The 21,406-nt window shown below is 29.0% G+C and overlaps 2 protein-coding genes across 2 annotated transcripts; one reads left to right on the plus strand and one right to left on the minus strand.

The window, feature by feature from the left end:
* The first annotated feature begins 332 nt into the window (after positions 1-332).
* LOC144847732 (uncharacterized) lies at positions 333-5,755 on the plus strand. The gene is made up of 6 exons (XM_078704239.1): positions 333-667; positions 1,362-3,191; positions 3,299-3,460; positions 3,560-3,748; positions 3,923-4,055; positions 4,194-5,755. The coding sequence occupies exons 2-6, from the start codon at positions 1,368-1,370 to the stop codon at positions 4,481-4,483; spliced, it is 2,598 nt and encodes an 865-aa protein (XP_078560365.1). The 5' UTR covers positions 333-667; positions 1,362-1,367; the 3' UTR covers positions 4,484-5,755.
* Positions 4,556-6,698, minus strand: LOC144847740 (uncharacterized). Its single transcript, XM_078704252.1, has 3 exons — positions 6,395-6,698; positions 5,763-5,864; positions 4,556-5,638 (listed from the first exon to the last, which is right to left on the minus strand). The coding sequence occupies exons 1-3, from the start codon at positions 6,480-6,482 to the stop codon at positions 4,617-4,619; spliced, it is 1,212 nt and encodes a 403-aa protein (XP_078560378.1). The 5' UTR covers positions 6,483-6,698; the 3' UTR covers positions 4,556-4,616.
* Positions 6,699-21,406: the final 14,708 nt, after the last annotated feature.

Raw genomic sequence — 21,406 nt, forward strand, 5'->3', positions numbered from 1 at the left:
AATATCAAATGTTAAGCCTATATATGACTCACTATTGAAAAAATAAGAAATCAAGATTAAACTTGCTATTACAAAAATTTAAAACAAATGCAATACATAGCAATGTGATTGTCAATAGATAATAGAGCAGGTAATGAAAACAATGCAAAACTATTCATACATTATTTATGTAAACACACTAATGAATATTAATACTTCTTTACAGACAACAGAGAAGACTGGATGCGTAAGTATCAGCTTAATATCTAATTGTTAGATAAAGCATGGAGTAATTATTACTCCATGGATAAAGTGTGAAATGTATTACACCATGGAGAAATAAGTTAGGAAGGAGTAACATCGATGTAATGCATGGATTTTAATCCAATTAAGCACATTACATGGTCAAATGACTCCTATTAAATTGCACTGCGACCGCCCGCCGCGTTATCTCGGTTCGATCTCCTTACACACAAGGCTCCTCGCCGCTAAGTAGCAACCCCTATACCCTGTCTAACTAACAGTGGAGTACATAAATACGAACAAAAAACACATTGCATATGCGCAGTTAATTGTCAACAAGGATTCACATGCGTGTTTTATGTATTCGGATTCCGAATTTTTTTGCGAACGTACCAGTCATTAAATCATTAAAATCAACCAAAAATAACTACTTGTTTCTTCAATTGTAAGTATTCCATTATTTTGAATATAACAACGAAACAAACACGTATTTTAATAGTTTCCCTTTGTACTGGAGTTTTAAGTTTTAGTTATATGAATAAAGGAAAGCTGTAGCTTTCATTTGATGCCTTGCATGACAGTTTCCGATGGTGTCCGGCTGACATACAACGAATTGAAAAGCATCGAATCTGTCCGACCGCCGAACCGAATAGCCGGAGTTAGTTCCACCGGTCGTAGTTATTTTGGTCCACCGGTCGTTGTATTACTTAGGCCTAGGTCTAGGGCAGTTATTGTTTCGATGTTTAATTTAGGCTAGGTCTTAGATTTAAATTTTAAACCAATAAATAATAACTAACATTAGCCATAAAATAATTACTTTCGTAGGCCTACTACTACTACTAGCTAGGCTAGGACTAAAGTACTCGACTCCTAGCTAGGGTCTAGTCCTACTAGGCTAGACCTACCTATTGTTCTATGTACTATTTATCATAGAGGTAATGTTAATCTACCACCTAGGGTTATGCCAAAAATACCAATACTACTATCTAGGGCCGGCCTAATTAGACTATGTTCAATAACATTAACAATAAAAAAAAGCAGGTATTTATTTTTAGTTAGCTAGCCTAGATAGTACTACTACTAGGACAACAACTCTAGGTCATCATTCGCCATTTAAATTAAATTGCTCTTGTTTTCAGAGAACGATGACAGGACACAGTGTTTGTTTGAAACCTACTTGTCGACTTTGTGGAATTTCCAGGGCGATTCCTTCAGATCGTTCACCTTATACAAAGGACGCGTTCAAGTCTGTAATCAAGTCATGTTTTTGCTTAGATATTGATAATGATGATCCAGAAATCCACCCACCATTTATTTGTTATTCCTGTGTGCAAAAACTGAAAAGGTGGAAGAAAGGCCACAGCAAGGACCGCAGTAAAGTGTGCAATATTGTAATTGCAAAATTCAATGATTCTCAATGTGCGTCTTGTATGACTGATGGGGAGATTCCTACCAATCTTCACGATTACAGAAAGGAAGCAGAAAAATGTAGCCTTGTCTCTTTGTTTCCACATGAAGATGAATTACTAATAATTAGACTTTCACCAACTGGTGATGCTGTCATCAAGTTAACAGTCAACAGTGATTCGACATGGGGAGTTGTCATTGCTGGTGTTGTATTGCAAGCACAGCCTATTCTAGGAGAAGTCTTTAACAAAAAATTACCATTACATCAGTTCACCAAGCTGTGTGATATATTGAGGAGTGCTAAAATCTGTGCAGGCAATGAAGATTATTTAGATTTGATAGAGAGACGAAAAGGACCAGAAGGGCAGATTCCTATAAGGATAACACCAAAAGATGTCTATTTATGCAACACCATTAGACATAATGACTGTGAATTGCTAATTGCTGAGGATCTGAAGCGGTGCGCAGTTTGCCGAATTTATCGTGGGGATTTATCATCAATGCGAAGTGCTTCCTGCAAGGAAAAGTCTTCACTGACGGTAGCCAACAAGTATTTATCAAATTCTCAACTGCAGAACAAAGCAGCAACATTACAATGTAATTACAGACGGTTGAAAAGAAAGAGTGGTTCCCTTGAGAATAAAGTTTCCAAGATGTACATGCTAGAAAGCAAATTAATTTCTGAAAATGCAGCTCACTTAATGGAAGACACAATGGAAATGGGAAAACCTGAAATTGAGAGTTTATTATGTAAATATCCGTCAGCAAAGCTTTTGTGGGAGCAGCAACTGGCATCTATGGGCAAGGGAAAGCAGATGCGTTGGCACCCGGCAATTTTACGTTGGTGCATTGCTATCCAAAGCAAGTCTCCGTCAGCTTATAATTTAATTCGCGAAAGTGGATTCATGACGCTGCCTCATCCAAACACACTCCAACCCTACAGCCACTTTGCTGGTGTGACAACTGGTTTTTGCCATGAGATGTTAAGTAGAGTTGTAACAGACCTCAAATTATATGAAGAAGGTAATGAATTGCAAAAACATGTTGTGCTATTATTTGATGAAATGAAGATAAAATCAGGATTGGTTTTTTCACAAAGCTCTGGCAAAGTTGTTGGATCAACAGATGTAGGCAGCTTAGCCAATGAGATGCATTCATTTGAGCGGCGATGTCGAGGTGAAGAAGAAATCCCAGTTGCCTCACATGTTCTGGTGTTGATGATCCGGGGTTTGTTTTCTAACCTGCATGTTCCAATTGCCTACTATCCAACAACTGGAGCTTCTAGTTGTGATCTGTTCATGGCAATGTGGGAAGCTGTTGAGATGATCGAAGTAGCTGGGTTTGTAGTTCATGCGATGGTTTCTGATGGTGCCACTCCGAACAGGAAGTTTTACAGACTGCATTCACCATCATCTACCACTTCATCCATTGTCTTCAAGACATCGCATCAGGGAGACCCAGATCGCAGTGTTTTTTTCTACAGTGATGTGCCGCATCTAATAAAGACGCTTCGAAACAATGTAGAGAACTCTGGCTACAATAACAAGACACGGAATCTTCATGTAAGTACTGTATGATCATACACCACATTGAAAATACCAATTTCATTATAGCATGTTGAAAATGATATTTACTTATTTCTAAATCTAAAAATGTTCTTCATTTAAAGTATAACAAACAAGACATCAAGTGGAGTCATTTTCTTGACACCTATGAATGGGATGTGAAATTGCAGAACACATGTCCAGGGCTGAGGATGCTCCACAAGTTGACGCATGAACACCTCCACCTTACTCCATCATTGAGAATGCGGGTATACTTGGCTGCACAGGTAATTACTTGCAAGTTTTGTGTTCAGCCCTTGTTCTTTTGCAAACAATTCTGTAATTTAATTTTTCATGAATGTTTTTTATTTTCTTCATATTTTCAGGTGTTAAGCAATTCGACAGCAAATGCAATGGAGATTATGGATCGACATGACATGACATCCACTATCAAATTTGTTAGAATGGTAGACCAATTTTTTGATTGCCTTAATGTCTCTAGTTTTTTCCAAGGCAAACGATCCAGAAAACCAGCTATGGAGCCATACAGGACAAAAGATGACTGGCGTTTTAAGGTACATTTTTTTTAAATAGAAAATTTAAAAAAAATTGAACATGGGAAATGATTGGGCTTATTATTGTTTTTGTTCAATTTCAATTAGCATTTGGATATACATTGAGAAATATCTATAATTTTTGTATTAATCGAAGGAATAATTGCCACTATTTTTTGTTCTGATGTTTTTAAGTGGTTGCAAGATGACTTCCTGGGTTTCTTTAAAGAATGGCAAGACGAGGTGAATGCGCTTGAAGATGTAGAGAAGAGTGTAAAAAAGAGGATGTTATTAAGCACCGCAACACTTGATGGACTTGAGATAACAAGCAAGTACATTTCGTTTTTTTTTTACAGCTGACTTTGTTTAATAATTAATCAAAAGTTCTGACATCACAAGAGTGACAAAGTATATTAAAAATGAATTAATAATAAGTATATTAATTTTTATTCTTTGCCATCAACAGTTAATTCGTTTGTAGAGTTGACTAAAAAACTACTGGACCTGCCAGGGGTAGAGTGTGTTCTAAGTGCGAAGTATAATCAAGATCCGTTGGAACAGTACTTCAGTAAACAGAGAGGATGTGGTGGAAGTAACACAAACCCAACATCAATGCAGTTTGGCCACAATATGCATGCACTGTATGTAGCTGCGAACTGTTCCAAGGCATCCAGGAGAGGCAACTGCCGCAGCCAAATTGTTGACCAAACTATTGATGACTCACCTCTTCAAAGGAAGAAGACACCAAATGCATAAATGATATTTATGATCAGCAAACTTTTTCAAACCAAACGGTTCTTTTCAGAACCAACCAAAATACAATTGAGATTTAAGTTAGCTATTGTCGTTATTTATTTCATCACACACACAAAATACAAAATAGTATATATTACAACAATTCTTTTCTGAGAGATTTTTCACCCTTTTTTGAAACTTTGCCGCTTTCCTTCTTTAAATTCAAGTATACCTTGAGGAATGCATTAGCTCTGATTTTCAACCAGTATCTAACTACAATTTGTAATAATTGAGCAGAAGCATTGTCACCTAGTGTATCTCTGGTTATTCTGCACCAGAAAGTTTGAACATTCTCCTTATTGATAATACGGTCATACAAATCAGCCAGATAGTTACTATTTAACATCGTATTAAGTTTATTTGTAGCTAAATGCTGCCTTGTTTCTATTTCAACGCTTCTAAAAAACAGATATACATCGTCATCAACAACAAACAAACCTGATCTATTTTGTTTGTCGATCCATTCTTTGGAATAGTCGTAGAAGGAATGGGTTACGTTGGTACTACACACTTGCCACTTAGTGAGCACATCACAGTAGGCTCTGGCAGTACTACTTTTACCCTTTCGAAATCTTTTCACAAGCGCATAAGGCACATAACCGGCAACGTACCGAATTATCTTTTCTGTGTGAACATCCAACTGTGGGATGTCAGTTACCGTTTCCTCATGTGGCAAATCTATTTTATGCTTATCATTTAGAATTAACCTTAACATTGTACGTTGCAAAAATAGGTTCAGTGTTTTTACATGCTGCCCATCAGAGTTGACATTTAGCTCCTTTAACAGGGTGACCCACCTTCCCAAACTTGTACACATGTGTTGGTGAAATGCCCGGCACATCATCTCATCAGCTTCTGGTTTCATTTTCTTTGTGTTTCCTGATGTTATTACCTTCCAAAGTAATTTTGTACTGTCTTCCCAAAATGTTTTTATAATGACTGTATTTGAGTGCTTCTGCAGATCATTTGCCAATTTTTTCACTTGACGAGCTATTGGATACAAGTCATTGCTGTATACTGGATCGTTCGCTAACATGGTAAAAGCAGCATCAACGTATTCATTAACCCTGCTGACAGCTTCATCTTCACTAAACTTATTGGAGGGTCGGCTGATGCCTGAAAATACAGAAAAGAAAGATTATTGAGCATACAACAGTTTTAATAAATGATGAGAATGCATTTAATATAGTAAAGATGAAATGTTCAAAATAAAATGTTATCATTCGTTCAAAATCCTTACTCTTTTTCCTTGATTGGTTTTTGGCTGGGTTTGTTGACACTTCCTTCTTCTGATGGGTTGCGGTAATAGTAGTTGGATGTAGGCCTACACTAACATCCATACCTAAATAGCATAATAAAATTGAAAATTAACTCATGTTGTCCTATAAGAATGAAAAATAATAATTTATCTAAAAAATACAGACTAATACTAATACTAATGGTTTGAGGTCTTGACAAGGTCATAGATGAGTTGGTTGCATCAGATGATAATCGTGCCTTCATAATTAATATAATAATATGAATGATGCATTATTGATGATTGTGCAATAAAATTAATGATATATTAGGCCTAGGCCTCCTATAGGGGGAAATCCATGGATGGATAGATTATAGGGCCTAGCCTAGCTAGACCTATCAATAAATCGGGCGGCTAATTTTTGGCGTACAGAAAGAAAAACTACAAAAATACTACCTAGCCTAGAGAGGACGAACGAATTCAGAATTATCGTTGTTACAATCAACCCGGTCGTGTAGACAGCCTAGAGTGGGCCGGGGCAGACGAGGCCTCTTTAAAAGAGAAGAGGTTCAGGTAACTAGGCCTAGGCCTAGCTACTAAACTTAAATGCAATGCCTAGTTTTAACCTAGCATACCATTTTCCAGGTCTTCATGTTCGCTGGCAAACTTCAATTCCTCGAGAATTCCGGGTTCCAATTCGTCCTCCAATTCATAAAAATCCATAATGATAAATAAAACGCGTAAATAAAATGTATCGAGTGTGGTATAATTATTCTTCTGCTGTGTGTATGGTCGCCGCGTGTGTAGATCAGCATCAACAACGAGTCTCGCTTGATGACGCGTCACATGAAAGCAATGGATATGCGCATGCTCAAATCTAACAAGCGACAGATCAACGGCAATTAAATGTTACGTAACAGTCAGATAATCCAATTAGCGGCGGGGTGGCCTATTCGTTTGATGTATTCTCGATGTTACTCCTTCCTAACTTATTTCTCCATGATTACACTTAGCACAATGAATGGCCAATTATGATTAGCACAAAGCATGAACAAAATTTCATTTATACGGTATTAATAATTTAAATCTATCAAATAATTATAATTGTAAAATACCTTCATAGATTGTTATTATTTAAGCAAAATATATTTACAAAGAAATGATTTTACAGCATTTTACTGTGTTACGATATTTTAGGCCTAATATTTGTCTAAACAAACAAAATATTTGTAAAGATTTTATACTAAAACTCTTTTAACTTTTTTTTATTCTCTTTATTAAACTTGCTGTTACAAAAATTTAGTAAAATAAAACATGCAATACATAGCAGTCTGATTGTCAATAGATAATAGAGCAGGTAATGAAAACAATGCAAAACTATTCATACATTATTTATGTAAACATACTAATGAATATAAATACTTCTTTACAGACAGCGAGAGTATCACCTTAATATAATTATGATTAGATAAAGTGTGAAATTTATTATGTAACACTTAAAATTGCAAGTAATAATTAAAGGCCTTTTATGGTTACCACAAAGTCCATGAACAAAGCATAACAAAATCAAAATTGCATTTACACGTACTTCATGCACCCCAGGAATTGTGGGTGAAATTTCATGTTCTGTATTATATTAAATCTTTCAAATAATTGTACTAATTGTAAAATAAGTTCATAGATTAATAATTAAACAATAACAAAATTATTAAAAAATATTTATTTACAAAAAAAAATAAATCTTACTGTATTTTGGGATCTTTTAACTAATTGTCCAAATTGTAAAATAAGTTTACTATATTATATGTATTATTTAAAAGTTCAATGTAAAGCAGTATGATGAAATATAAATTGAATGATAAATAACTTCAATATTATTACTTTTACTGTTTCCTTTAGACACTTCCTACACCTGTGAAATTTATTACAACAAGATTGAAATCTATTATAATTAAATGTAAATTGAAGGGACTTTATCCACTTATTGAAGCAAAACAATCCAAATTGCATTTAGACACATTCTACACCCCAGAAAGTGTGTATTGAATGTCATGTACTGTATTAATTTGAATCTTTCAAATAGTTGTAAAATAAATTCATAAGTTATTATTACAAAAATATTTATTTACCCCAAAAGGATACAACTTTTTACTCTATTTATTTAGTTATTTTAAATTATTGTCTAAATTACAAAATAAGTTAATATAATAGATCTTTGTTTATATATATATATATTGTTATAATATTCAGAATCAAAATAAATATTATTATACTGTTAATCATAACTTTTTATCAGAGATCAAGAGATTTTAGACGAAATGACCTGCTATTGCAAAATAATAACAAAAATAAAGATTAAAATTACTATAATTAGCAGTATGGTTGTTAATTATATAGAGCAAGTAATTGAAACAATGCATTATTCATTCAGACATTATTCATGTAAACATACTAATGAATTAATCCTTTTTGTAAAAAAAAAACATAAACTTTATCTAATTATTTACAAAAATGTGAAATATATTCTTGAGAGTACAAGTAGCATTATGAAATATAAATTCATGAATATACTAGCAAATTACTGTGTGGTCAAAGTGGCAAATATTTCCTACACCTCAGTGTAGGCCTATTTAATTTCATTTGCAATTTTTTACTGTATTAATTTGGATACTTTAAAAAATAATTTTTATTGTATATTTTAAATTTTTTTAAATTTAAATAAGTTTATACATTATCATTTAAGCTACAAATAATATGTATACTACAAAAATGGTAGTCCTAGTCTACTACAACTTTTCTAATATTTCAAATACAGTAATTGTCCAAATTGTAAAATCAATTAATATTATAGATTTTTCTTTAAACACATTTTCCTAAAACTTGTTTTAAATACAATGTTCAGCATTAATACCTTAGTTTTTGGAAATAATTACAAAATGTATATTGTATGCAGTGTCAGAAAAGATTTTATTACATATCACTTCAAAGTACAGTAGTATAATGTAATGTGCATTATAATGAATGAACTAATACAAACCAAAGCATAACATAAAGTAAACAATTGTTAAAAATAAGCAAGAACAATATTTATATTTTAAATATAATATAAAATAATTAACTGACGGTGGCCATCATAGATTTGTTTGAAATCGGATGAACACCGACAGCCGAATGGAGTTGTTGAGTTGCTGGCAGGTTTTAACAGGTTGCACGGTCTCCGCAAGTGTGCCGCCGGGACCCGGGATGCATTTATCACAAATAGCTTGATTTCGCGAGAAAATTTGCTTCCAAATACTTCCCACGATGCTTCGCGCACACTATTTGAGATAAACCATATTGGCCCATGTTGCAAGACGTTAAAATATCTTGCTGAATGTCATTGTGTGGTGTTTGCTGAAGGTTTACAAGATTTAAACTAAAACTGTATTTATTATACCAATTAAGCCTATCGCATTTATTTGAATAAACATTATTTTAAATCTGCACCTTCTAATACACCCCACCACATATATTTATACATACAATATTGTATAATAACACAAACACAATTCTATTTGTATTAGAATTCATTGACTGCTATATCTACAATTTACCAAGCATTTTGATAAAATTGTTTACAGTATTTGATTATATTAATTATTGTCTTGTTCATATCTAGGGGAATTTTATTTTTATTATGAAATCTTACCATATTACAAAACAAACGCCTACCTCAAATGAACTCCCCACCCTCTAACATCCCCCTGGTTTTTATCCTAGGTAGTGTGACATTTATTACAAAGCAATTGAAAGTACAAGTAGTATTAATGAAATAGAAATTCATGAAAATGGACATATTTTGGTCAAGTTGAAGTATATCAAAATCAAAATTTCATTGAATCTTTTAAATAATTGTAAAATAAATTCATATTATCTTTTTAAATCATAAAAATCAAGTGTTTTTAAATAATTGATTCACTATTGCAAAAATATTAAGAATCAATGCTAATTTATTACAATGTTTAATACATTTTGTAAATAAACAGAACTTTAAATAATCTAAGAAATAAATAAAATCAAACATGAATTATTTTGTTCATGCCATTATTCAACACTCACAAGACAAAAGCCGTTCAAAACAATGTGATTATTGACGATATAGTGTTTCACGTTTTCAAAATTAAAAAGGTGTTTAATCAAATCGGTATTCCGACACTGTCAAAAAACACGTTTAGTGAAGCCCCAGTTAACTGTAATTGTAAAAATAAATTCATAATTATTATTTAATAAAATATATATACAAACAAAAATTATACTACAACTTTTAACTGTTTTATTTTGGGTATTTGAAATAATAGTATACATTACAAAGTGAATTAATATATAGATTTTTTTCCAAATAAAAACATTTTTTTTTAAATTGCTATTATACATTTTTAAATTATAAGAGAATCAAACGATTTTAGCATAGTGAAAGAAAAAAGACAATAAATTGCAGTCTAGTTGTCAATAAATAATAGAGCAGGTAGTTAAACAATGCAATCTATTCAAACATTATTTATCTAAACATACTAATGAATCTTAATACTTATTTTACAGAGAACAGAGAAAAAAAAGAGGGTAAGTATAAACCTGAACCAATCTATTGAACTAAAGTGTGACATTTATTACAAAACAATTGAAAGTACAAGTAGTATAATGAAATAGAAATGCATAAATGGACTTGCATATTTTGGTCAAGACGAAGCATATCAAAATCAAAGTTTCATTTAGGCACTTCCTACAGCTCAGGAATTGTGTATTGAATTTCATGTAACTGTTTTATTTCTAATTTCATAATGAAATGAAAATAATTATTAATGGTCAAGACAAATCATAACAAAATCAAAATTGATTTTAGACATTACACCTCAAGAATTGTGTATTGAATTTCAAGTAACTTTATTAATGTTAATCTTTTAAAGAATTGTAATAATTTTAAAATAAATTAATAGCATACAATATATCTTTTTAAATCATAGAAAATCAAGGGTTTAACTTTCAGCCTATATGACTATTTAATTTTTAAAGTGTCAAATTTATTACCGAACACTTAAATTGCAAGTAGTATAATGAATGGCCTTGCAATTATGGTTACCACAAAGCATAACAAAATTAAAATTGCATTTACACATACTTCCTACACATTATTTAAATAGAAAAATCAATCTTACAACTTTTGACTGTCTTTTTGAATATTTTAGATAATTGTCCAAATTGTAAAATAAGTTAATACAGTACTATAGTATCATGTACCTATAAAATGTATAGGTCCACGATAGTAATACAAAACAGGTACAGGTACTGTAACTTGTTAAAACATAAAATAATCAAAATGCTTTTGACCTTTAACTTGCTATTGCAAATGTAATAACAAAATCAAGTTTAAACTAACTATAATATAATATGTTAAAACAATGAAAGTAAATAGCAATCTGGTTGTCAATAAATAACAGAGCTGGTAATTTAAACAATGCATTAATATTCAACATTATTTATGTAAATTTACTAATGAATCTTAATACTTTTTTTTTACAGCGAACGGCTTGAGTAAGTATAAACTTTAATTGTCTAATTGTTTACTAAATTAAAAATGCAAAATTTATTACAAGCAATTGAAAGTAAAAGTAGTATAATGAAATAAATGAATGAATTGATTTGCAAATTATAGAAAAAACAAAGCATAATAAAAACAAAATTTCATTTAGACACTTCCTATAACTCAGGAAGTGTGTATTGAATTGCATGTACTGTATTAATCTTTCAAATAATTATAATTGTAAAAAAAAATTCATAATTCATAATTTTTAAAAAAATATATAAAAACAAAAGTTATAATACAACAACTTTTTACTGTTTTATTTTGGGTATTTGGAATAATTGACTGTATACATTACAAAATGAATTAATATATAGATTTTTGTCTAAATAAAAACAATTTTTTTTTAATTGCTACTATACATTTTTAAATTATAAGAGAATCAAATGATTTTAACATAGTGAAAGAAAAAAAGACAATAAATAGCAGTCTAGTTGTCAATAAATAATAGAGCAGGTAATTAAACAATGCAGAACTATTCAGAAATTATTTATGTACACAACCTAATGAGTATTATTATTATCTATTGTTAACTAAAGTGTGTCATTTATTACAAAACAATTGAAAATACAAGTAGTGTAATGAAATAGAAATTCATAAATGGACTTGCATATTTTGGTCAAGAAGAAGCATATCAAAATCGAAATTCCATTTAGACACTTCCTACACCTCAAGAATTGTGTATTGAATTGCATGTAACTGTTTTATTTCTAATTTTTATAATGAAATGCAAAATTATGGACTTGCATAATTATTAATGGTCAAGACAAATCATAACAAAATCAAAATTGATTTTAGACATTACTCCTCAAGAATTGTGTATTGAATTTCAAGTAACTTTATTAATGTTAATCTTTTAAATAGTTGTAATCATTTTAAAATAAATTCATAAATTAATATGTACAATTATCTTTTTAAATCATAGGAATCAAGGGTTTAACTTTCAGCCTATATGACTCTTTAATTTTTAAAGTGTCAAATTTATTACCGAACACTTAAAATTGCAAGTAATGAATGGCCTTGCAATTATGGTTACCACAAAGCAATAACAACATCAACATTTAATCTTTTAAATAATTGTAATAATTGTAAAATAAATATATTATTATTTATTTATTTATTATATTTTTAAATCATAAAAAAATCAAGGTATCAGCCTATATGACTCACTATTGCAAAAACAAGAAAAAAATAAAGATTAAAATTACTAAAATATAATAAGTGAAACAAAAAAATTTACAATACATAAGCAGTCTGGTTGTCAATAAAAAATCTAGAAAATAAAATCAGGTAGGTGTAGTTTAAACAATGCAGAACTATTCACAGACATTATTTATTTATTTAAACATACTAATGAATCTTAAAATACTTTTATTTTACAGTGAACTGTTGGATAAAGTATAAACTTAAATTGTCTATTGTTTAATAAAATGTGAAACAAAATATAAAATACAACTATTATAATGAATTGTAAATTTTAAAAATATTATTATGGTCAGGACAAAGCATAACAAATCAGGATTGCATTTAGACACTACTTTACACTACACTAAGGAAATGATTGAATTAATCTACTGTATCAGTTTGAATATTTTTTTAAATTAAAAAATAAGTTATTTTAATAGATTTAAGCTTTGAAAATTATTGTTTGAATGGTACTGAAACTTATTAAATCAAAGGAAAATCAAATGGTTTTCAGTCTATCTGACTCACTATTGTCAAAATAAATTGTGTATTTAAGTTTATTTGAACTGTATTAATTTGAGTCTTTCAAATGTAATAATTGAAAAAATGAATGAATCATTATTTTAACAAAAAATATTTTAAAAAATGATACTACAACTTTTTTCTCTGTTAATTTATGTATTTGAAATAATTGTATAAATTACAAATTGAGTTAATGAATAGATTTTGTCCAAACAAACACAATATTTTGTTTAATATTGTTACTATAAAACTTGTTAAATACCCCCTTTTCAAGCCTATGACACACTATTGCCAAAATAATAAAAAGATTGAACTTATTATGATACGTTGTGGTTAAAGATATGGTATCTGTAGAGTTCGTAATTTCTAAAAACTATAGAGCGCCACCAACGGAATCAATCGCAAATATGATACAAACAAACAAGACAAACTTGGTTGAGAAAAACAAAATATAACTTTAATCCTAATAGTGCTCTCTGTAAAATGAATGTTTGAAAAAACATGCAGTCACAAAAAACAGAATCTCGTTAATATTAATGTTTAATATACATCTGTATCTTTGTTCTTGTTTTGTTTGTGTAAATATATTAAAATAATAGACGTTTAATAATTAATATTATTATGTCAGTTATTATTATTATAAGTTTAATAAGTTACATAATACTGCATTTCATAGTCGTCTGGTAAATTGTCATGTTTTGTAAAAGCTTCCAAAGTATGTTTTGCCATTTCCGACTTGCGAAATATATGTACTGCGTTAATTTAGATTGTGTTATTTATATACCATAATATACTATAAAATAATAATGAAACTTATATATTTTTTACAGTGACTCCTCAGACAATTTAAGGTAAGTATAAAACTTAAATCAGTAAAATTAATAATCAAATCATAATGTGTCAGTAGCATGTACTAAATAGTAAATGTGCTACTGTAAATTAGTATACAGTGTATGTTATGACCAAGGCAAAGCATCCAAAATCAAAATGCATTTAAACATTAATCCCTCACTATTATTTTGTTTAACTCATCCCTTGTATATAATATTTCTTTTAAACGAATTAAATTTTATTTAAATTAAAATTACTTTACACACATTTTGTAGACACACTGTTTATAAGGTCAGGAAATGTCTATTTAATTATATGTACTGCGTTAATCTAGATTGTGATATTTATAAAAAAAAAATATTTTTAATAATTCTTAAAAGACTCATTTTGTGACAAGTTTCTCTTTCGGATGTACTTTCCATGTGCTATTCTATTTGACTACATCAATCACCGTGTTTGTATTTACCCGTTCCGTGTGGTTCATATATCCTTTAAAAATTGTGAAATTTATCATTTAACAATTGAAAGTAAATACAAGTAGTAGACCTGTAATGAAATATAAATTCATGAATGGATTTGTATTATTATTATAGTCAACAAGAAGAAAAACAAAATTCCATGTACTTTCAAATAATTGTAATTGTGAAATAAGTTCTTCATGCATTATTATTTTAACAAACAAAACATACTATTAAATGTTACTATTAAATCTGTACTATTTTAGAAAATTCTCCAAATTGTGAATTAATTTAATATAAAAAGGCTAAATAGAACAAACGATGGGCATCAGCCATATTCTGCAAATTTTGCTTATAAATCGATCGTTAATCCGTTTCTTAGGATATAGCATCTGCCTAATTTAATGATAACTGTGTGCATAGCATTATTGTTAAACATTCGTAGCAGCTTCCATAATTCCGAATCAACTTGAATTATTTTGTTCATGCCATTATTCAACACTCACAAGACAAAAGCCGTTCAAAACAATGTGATTATTGACGATATAGTGTTTCACCTTTTCAAAATTAAAAAGGTGTTTAATCAAATCGGTATTCCGACACTGTCAAAAGACACGTTTAGTGAAGCTCCAGCAGTTAACCCCACAACCTAAATTGTCCTCATCATCAAAGAAAAATAAAAAAAAAGAAACAGACTTTTGTTTTCAAGCATTGCCCGTGATGGTGAATACAAAGAGAGATACAGTACTCTCCTTTATTAAGTGATGGTGAATTTGTATCAGGCCTAACCTTCTATCTCACAGGCTTGTGATGAGACGACTATTCAACAATCTCCCGATTTTCAACAGATTGTCGACGTCCCACTTCTAAATAAATCACTTTTCAGTCTGGAGTACGCCCTCTGGCCTTCGGCTTATACAAACTCTCTCTGCTTTCATTCGACTACTACACTATCTTTGATTCGACCACAGAACTTATAACAACTGTTATAATAAGTTCTTTGATTCGATCATTCGACACATACCCCCTAATAACTATACTCTCCGTAGGAACCAAATATACTATAGCGCCACGTGGGGCTATACCGTACGATCGATCTTTGGTAGGAACCGGGGTAGGAACGTCTCCCTGCTGGAGGTAGGAGGACCTAGCATTTCTGGCCGGTTGGAATTTGATGTTTATTTTAATGTTTTAATTACATCTGAACATAAATAATCGCGGATTGTAAATGTTTCAAAGAATACACAATTAAAAGTTTATCGAAACTATTTTATATTCACTTTGTCTATCTATAGGCTAGCTTATATAGATACAGTAGGCCTAATTAGCCTACTATAACTAAAGGGCCTCCTAGCCTAGCCTACCCTGGGCCTAGAGGCTAGGTAGGCCTTTCTTAGGCCCTAGAACTAGCCTAGTCAGTAATAATAGGCCTATAAGCCCTAGTACCTTGATATCTAAAAACTAAGCCTAGACTAGGCATCATCCCAATTGTAAAATAAATTCATAAATTATTTAATATTTATATTTTTAAATCATAAAAATCAAGGGTACAACAAGTAGTAGTAGTAGTAGTAGTAGTATTATAAAATATAATATTTATTTGAAAGAAATTAAAAGTACAAGTAGTATTATAATAAAATATAAATTCATAAATTACCAAGGGTACAAGTTACAACAAGTAGGCCTAGGCCTAGTATTATAATGAAATATAATTACAGTATGTACAACATACTAAGTGTGAGTATAAACTTTATTGCTTACTAAAAATATAATATTTATTTGAAAGAAATTAAAAGTACAAGTAGTATTATAATAAAATACAAATTCATGAATGGACTTAATGTTATTATTGTCAAAGCATAACCAAATACAAATTTAGACTTCCTACACTTCAAGAATTGTGTATTGAATTTCATGTACGTTAATAATAATTTAAATCTCTCAAATAATTATGATAATTTTAAAATACATTCACATAGATTATATTATGTAAACAAAAAATATTTATAAAAGAAATGATTGTACAGCATTTAGTGTGAATAAAGAATGGTTACCACAAAGCATAACAAACATCAACATTGCATTTACACATACTTCCTACACATTATTTAAATAGAAAATCAATCTTACAACTTTTGAATGTCTTTTTGAATATTTTAGATAATTGTCCAATTTGTAAAATAGGTTAATACAGTACTATAGTATCATGTACCTATAACATGTATAGGTCCATGATAGTAATACAAAACAGGTACAGGGTGTACTGTAACTTGTTAAAACATAAGATAATCAAAATGCTTTTGACCTTTAACTTGCTATTGCAAATGTAATAACAAAATCAAGTTTAAACTAACTATAATATAATATGTTAACACAATGACAGTAAATAGCAATCTGGTTGTCAATAAATAACAGAGCTGGTAATTTAAACAATGCAGAAACTATTCAAAGATTATGTAGACATACTAATGAATCTATAATTATTTTTTTTTACAGAGAAAAGATTAGGTAAGTATAAACTTAAATTGTTTACTAAATTAAAAATGCAAAATGTATTACAAAGAAATTGAAAGTAAAAGTAGTATAATGAAATAAATGAATGAATCGACTTGCAAATTATAGTTAAAACAAAGCATAACAAAAACAAAATTTCATTTAGACACTTCCTATAACTCAGGAAGTGTGTATTGAATTGCATGTACTGTATTAATCTTTCAAATAATTGTAAAAATAAATTCATAATTATTAAAATCATAATTCATAATTTAAAAAAAAATATATAAAAACAAAAGTTATACTACAACTTTTTACTGTTTTATTTTGGGTATTTGGAATAATTGACTGTATACATTACAAAGTGAATTAATATATAGATTTTTGTCTAAATAAAAACAATTTTTTTTAAAATTGCTATTATACATTTTTAAATTATAAGAGAATCAAACGATTTTAGCATAGTGAAAGAAAAAATGACAATAAATTGCAGTCTAGTTGTCAATAAATAATAGAGCAGGTAGTTAAACAATGCAGAACTATTCAGACATTATTTATGTAAACATACTAATGAATCTTAATACTTTTTTACAGAAAACCGAGAAGAAAAACAAGAGAGTAAGTATAAACTTGCACAATCTATTGTTAACTAGTGTGACATTTATTACAAATCAATTGAAAGTACATGTAGTTTAATGAAATAGAAATGCATAAATGGATTTGCATATTTTGGTCAAGAAGAAGCATGTCAAATCGAAATTTCATTTAGACACTTCCTACACCTCAAGAATTGTGAATTGAATTTCATGTAACTGTTTTATTTCTAATTTTATAATGAAATGCAAAATGATTAAATTGCATAATTATTAATGGTCAAGACAAATCATAACAAAATCAAATTGATTTTAGACATTACACCTCAAGAATTGTGTATTGAATTTCAAGTAACTTTATTAATGTTTGTTAATCTTTTAAATAGTTGTAATCATTTTTTAAAAAATTCATAAATTAATATGTACGTATGATTATCTTTTTAAATCATAGAAAATCAGGGGTTTAACTTTCAGCCTATATGACTCTTTAATTTTTAAAGTGTCAAATTTATTACCGAACACTTAAAATTGCAAGTAATGAATGGCCTTGCAATTATGGTTACCACAAAGCAATAACAACATCAAAATTTAATCTTTTAAATAATTGTAATAATTGTAAAATAAATATATTATTATTTATTACCTCCGCCAAGGAGGTTATGTTTTCACCCCTGTATGTTTGTGTGTGTGTGTGTTTGTGTGTGTGTCTGTGAACAGCCTGGAGGCCACAGTTTTTATCCAATTCTCACCAAATTTGGCAACAATGATCTATGCCCCAAAAGCTTGGACGAGTTCGAATTTGAGGGGAAAAGGTCATAGGTCAAGGTCACAACTAACAAAAAAATATTTTACTGCCTAGAGACCACAGTTTTTATCCGATTCTCACCAAACTTAGCCACAATGATCAATGACACATCATATAATTGTGGTTAAGTTGTGAAGGGTCAGGGTCAAAAATCAAGGTCCACAAAAAACTAAAAAAAAAAGAAATAAAAAAATATAAAAAAAAAAAAAACCTCAGTGGGACTTGAACCAGCGATCTCAACTGTGAGAGGCTGGAGACATAACCATTACACCACACTGTCATCCACAACTTTGTAGTGTGCAGTTAACATATTTACACTTAGAACTAATAAAAAAAAATGTTCAGGGGGAATTTTATGTAGGGGAATTTTACAGTAGGCGGAGGTTTGTACTCTCGGAGTACCCTCTAGTTTATTATATTTTTCAATCATAAAAAAATCAAGGTATCAGCCTATATGACTCACTATTGCAAAAACAAGAAAAAAATAAAGATTAAACTTACTAAAATATAATAAGTGAAACAAAAGACTTTACAATACATAAGCAGTCTGGTTGTCAATAAAAAATCTATAAAATAAAATCAGGTAGTTTAAACAATGCAGAACTATTCACAGACATTATTTATTTAAACATACTAATGAATCTTAAAATACTTTTATTTTACAGTGAACTGTTTGATAAAGTATAAACTTAAATTGTCTAATTGTTTAATAAAATGTGAAACAAAATATAAAATACAACTATTATAATGAATTGTAAATTTAAAAAATATTATTATGGTCAGGACAAAGCATAACAAATAAGGATTGCATTTAGACACTACTTTACACTACACTAAGGAAATGTGTATTGAATTAATCTACTGTATCAGTTTGAATATTTTTGTAAATAAAAAAATAAGTTATTTTAATAGATTTATGCTTTGAAAATTATTGTTTGAATGGTACTGAAACTTATTAAATCAAAGGAAAATCAAAGGGTTTTCAGTCTGTCTGACTCACTATTGTCAAAATAAATTGTGTATTTAAGTTTATGAACTGTATTAATTTGAGTCTTTCAAATGTAATAATTGAAAAAATGAATGAATCATTATTTTAACAAAAAATATTTTAAAAAATGATACTACAGCTTTTTTCTCTGTTAATTTATGTATTTGAAATAATTGTATAAATTAAAAATTGAGGTAATGGATAGATTTTGTCCAAACAAACACAATATTTTGTTTAATATTGTTACTATAAAACTGGTTAATTATACCCCCTTTTCAGCCTATAACACACTATTGCCAAAATAATAAAAAGATTGAACTTATTATGATACGTTGTGGTTAAAGATATGGTATCCTAATAAGTGAAACAAAAGACTTTACAATACATAAGCAGTCTGGTTGTCAATAAAAAATCTATAAAATAAAATCAGGTAGTTTAAACAATGCAGAACTATTCACAGACATTATTTATTTAAACATACTAATGAATCTTAAAATACTTTTATTTTACAGTGAACTGTTTGATAAAGTATAAACTTAAATTGTCTAATTGTTTAATAAAATGTGAAACAAAATATAAAATACAACTATTATAATGAATTGTAAATTTAAAAAATATTATTATGGTCAGGACAAAGCATAACAAATAAGGATTGCATTTAGACACTACTTTACACTACACTAAGGAAATGTGTATTGAATTAATCTACTGTATCAGTTTGAATATTTTTGTAAATAAAAAAATAAGTTATTTTAATAGATTTATGCTTTGAAAATTATTGTTTAAATGGTACTGAAACTTATTAAATCAAAGGAAAATCAAAGGGTTTTCAGTCTGTCTGACTCACTATTGTCAAAATAAATTGTGTATTTAAGTTTATGAACTGTATTAATTTGAGTCTTTCAAATGTAATAATTGAAAAAATGAATGAATCATTATTTTAACAAAAAATATTTTAAAAAATGATACTACAGCTTTTTTCTCTGTTAATTTATGTATTTGAAATAATTGTATAAATTAAAAATTGAGGTAATGGATAGATTTTGTCCAAACAAACACAATATTTTGTTTAATATTGTTACTATAAAACTGGTTAATTATACCCCCTTTTCAGCCTATAACACACTATTGCCAAAATAATAAAAAGATTGAACTTATTATGATACGTTGTGGTTAAAGATATGGTATCCTAACTTCTGTTTGCTAAAAGTACGGTAAAATTGCATTTAGTCAAAATCAGACAATGGGATGCTGGTATGTGTGTGATGTCATCATAAGGAGTTTGGATTTTGTTTTTCATATTGCGAACAGTAATAATTATTATATAATGAGTAAGAGAAGAAAATAACAATACACAATTACCGTCTGATTGACAATAAATAATAGAACAGATATCTAAACAATGCAGAAACTATTCAGACATTGTTTATGTAAACACACTAATGAATCTTTAATACTTTTTTAACCGAAAAATGAAAGTACGTAATGAATAAATTGATGAATTGAATTGCATATTATGATCAACACAAGCATATCAAAATCAAAATTGAATTTAGACACTTACTATACCTCAAGAATTGTGTATTGATTTTCATGTAACTTTAATAATTTGAAATTTTAAATAATTGTAAAATAAATTCAATAAATTATTATTTAATATTTTCTTTTTAAATCATAAAAAATCAAGGTTTTTTGACTAATGACACTATTGCAAAAATAATAAGAACCAATGTTAATATTTATCACAATGTATAATACATTTTAGAAATTAACAGAGCATAATTCATCGAAGAAAATAATATCAAACATTTAAATAGTAAGATGATAATTTAGAGACAATGCCTAATTGTCAATAAACAAAAGAGCAAGAAATTAAAAAAAAACCACTAATATAAACTATTCTGGCAGAAATTATTTGTGTTATACTAATGAAGTTTATATCTTTTTTATAGAGGCACCTCTGACAATGTCAAAGGTTAATAAGTAAAATAATAATATACCAGTACCATTTAATAGTAAATACGGTACTGAATATAATATAATAAGATGATTAATAAACTTGCATACCAAGACAAAGCATTTACAAATCAAAATTCTTGAAAATTATTGTTAAAAGAGTGAAATTAAATTGTATTTTCACTGTTCCCTTTGGTTA

This window comes from Antedon bifida, chromosome 1 (genome assembly GCF_963402885.1).
Source record: "Antedon bifida chromosome 1, ecAntBifi1.1, whole genome shotgun sequence".
Taxonomy (NCBI): domain Eukaryota; kingdom Metazoa; phylum Echinodermata; class Crinoidea; order Comatulida; family Antedonidae; genus Antedon; species Antedon bifida.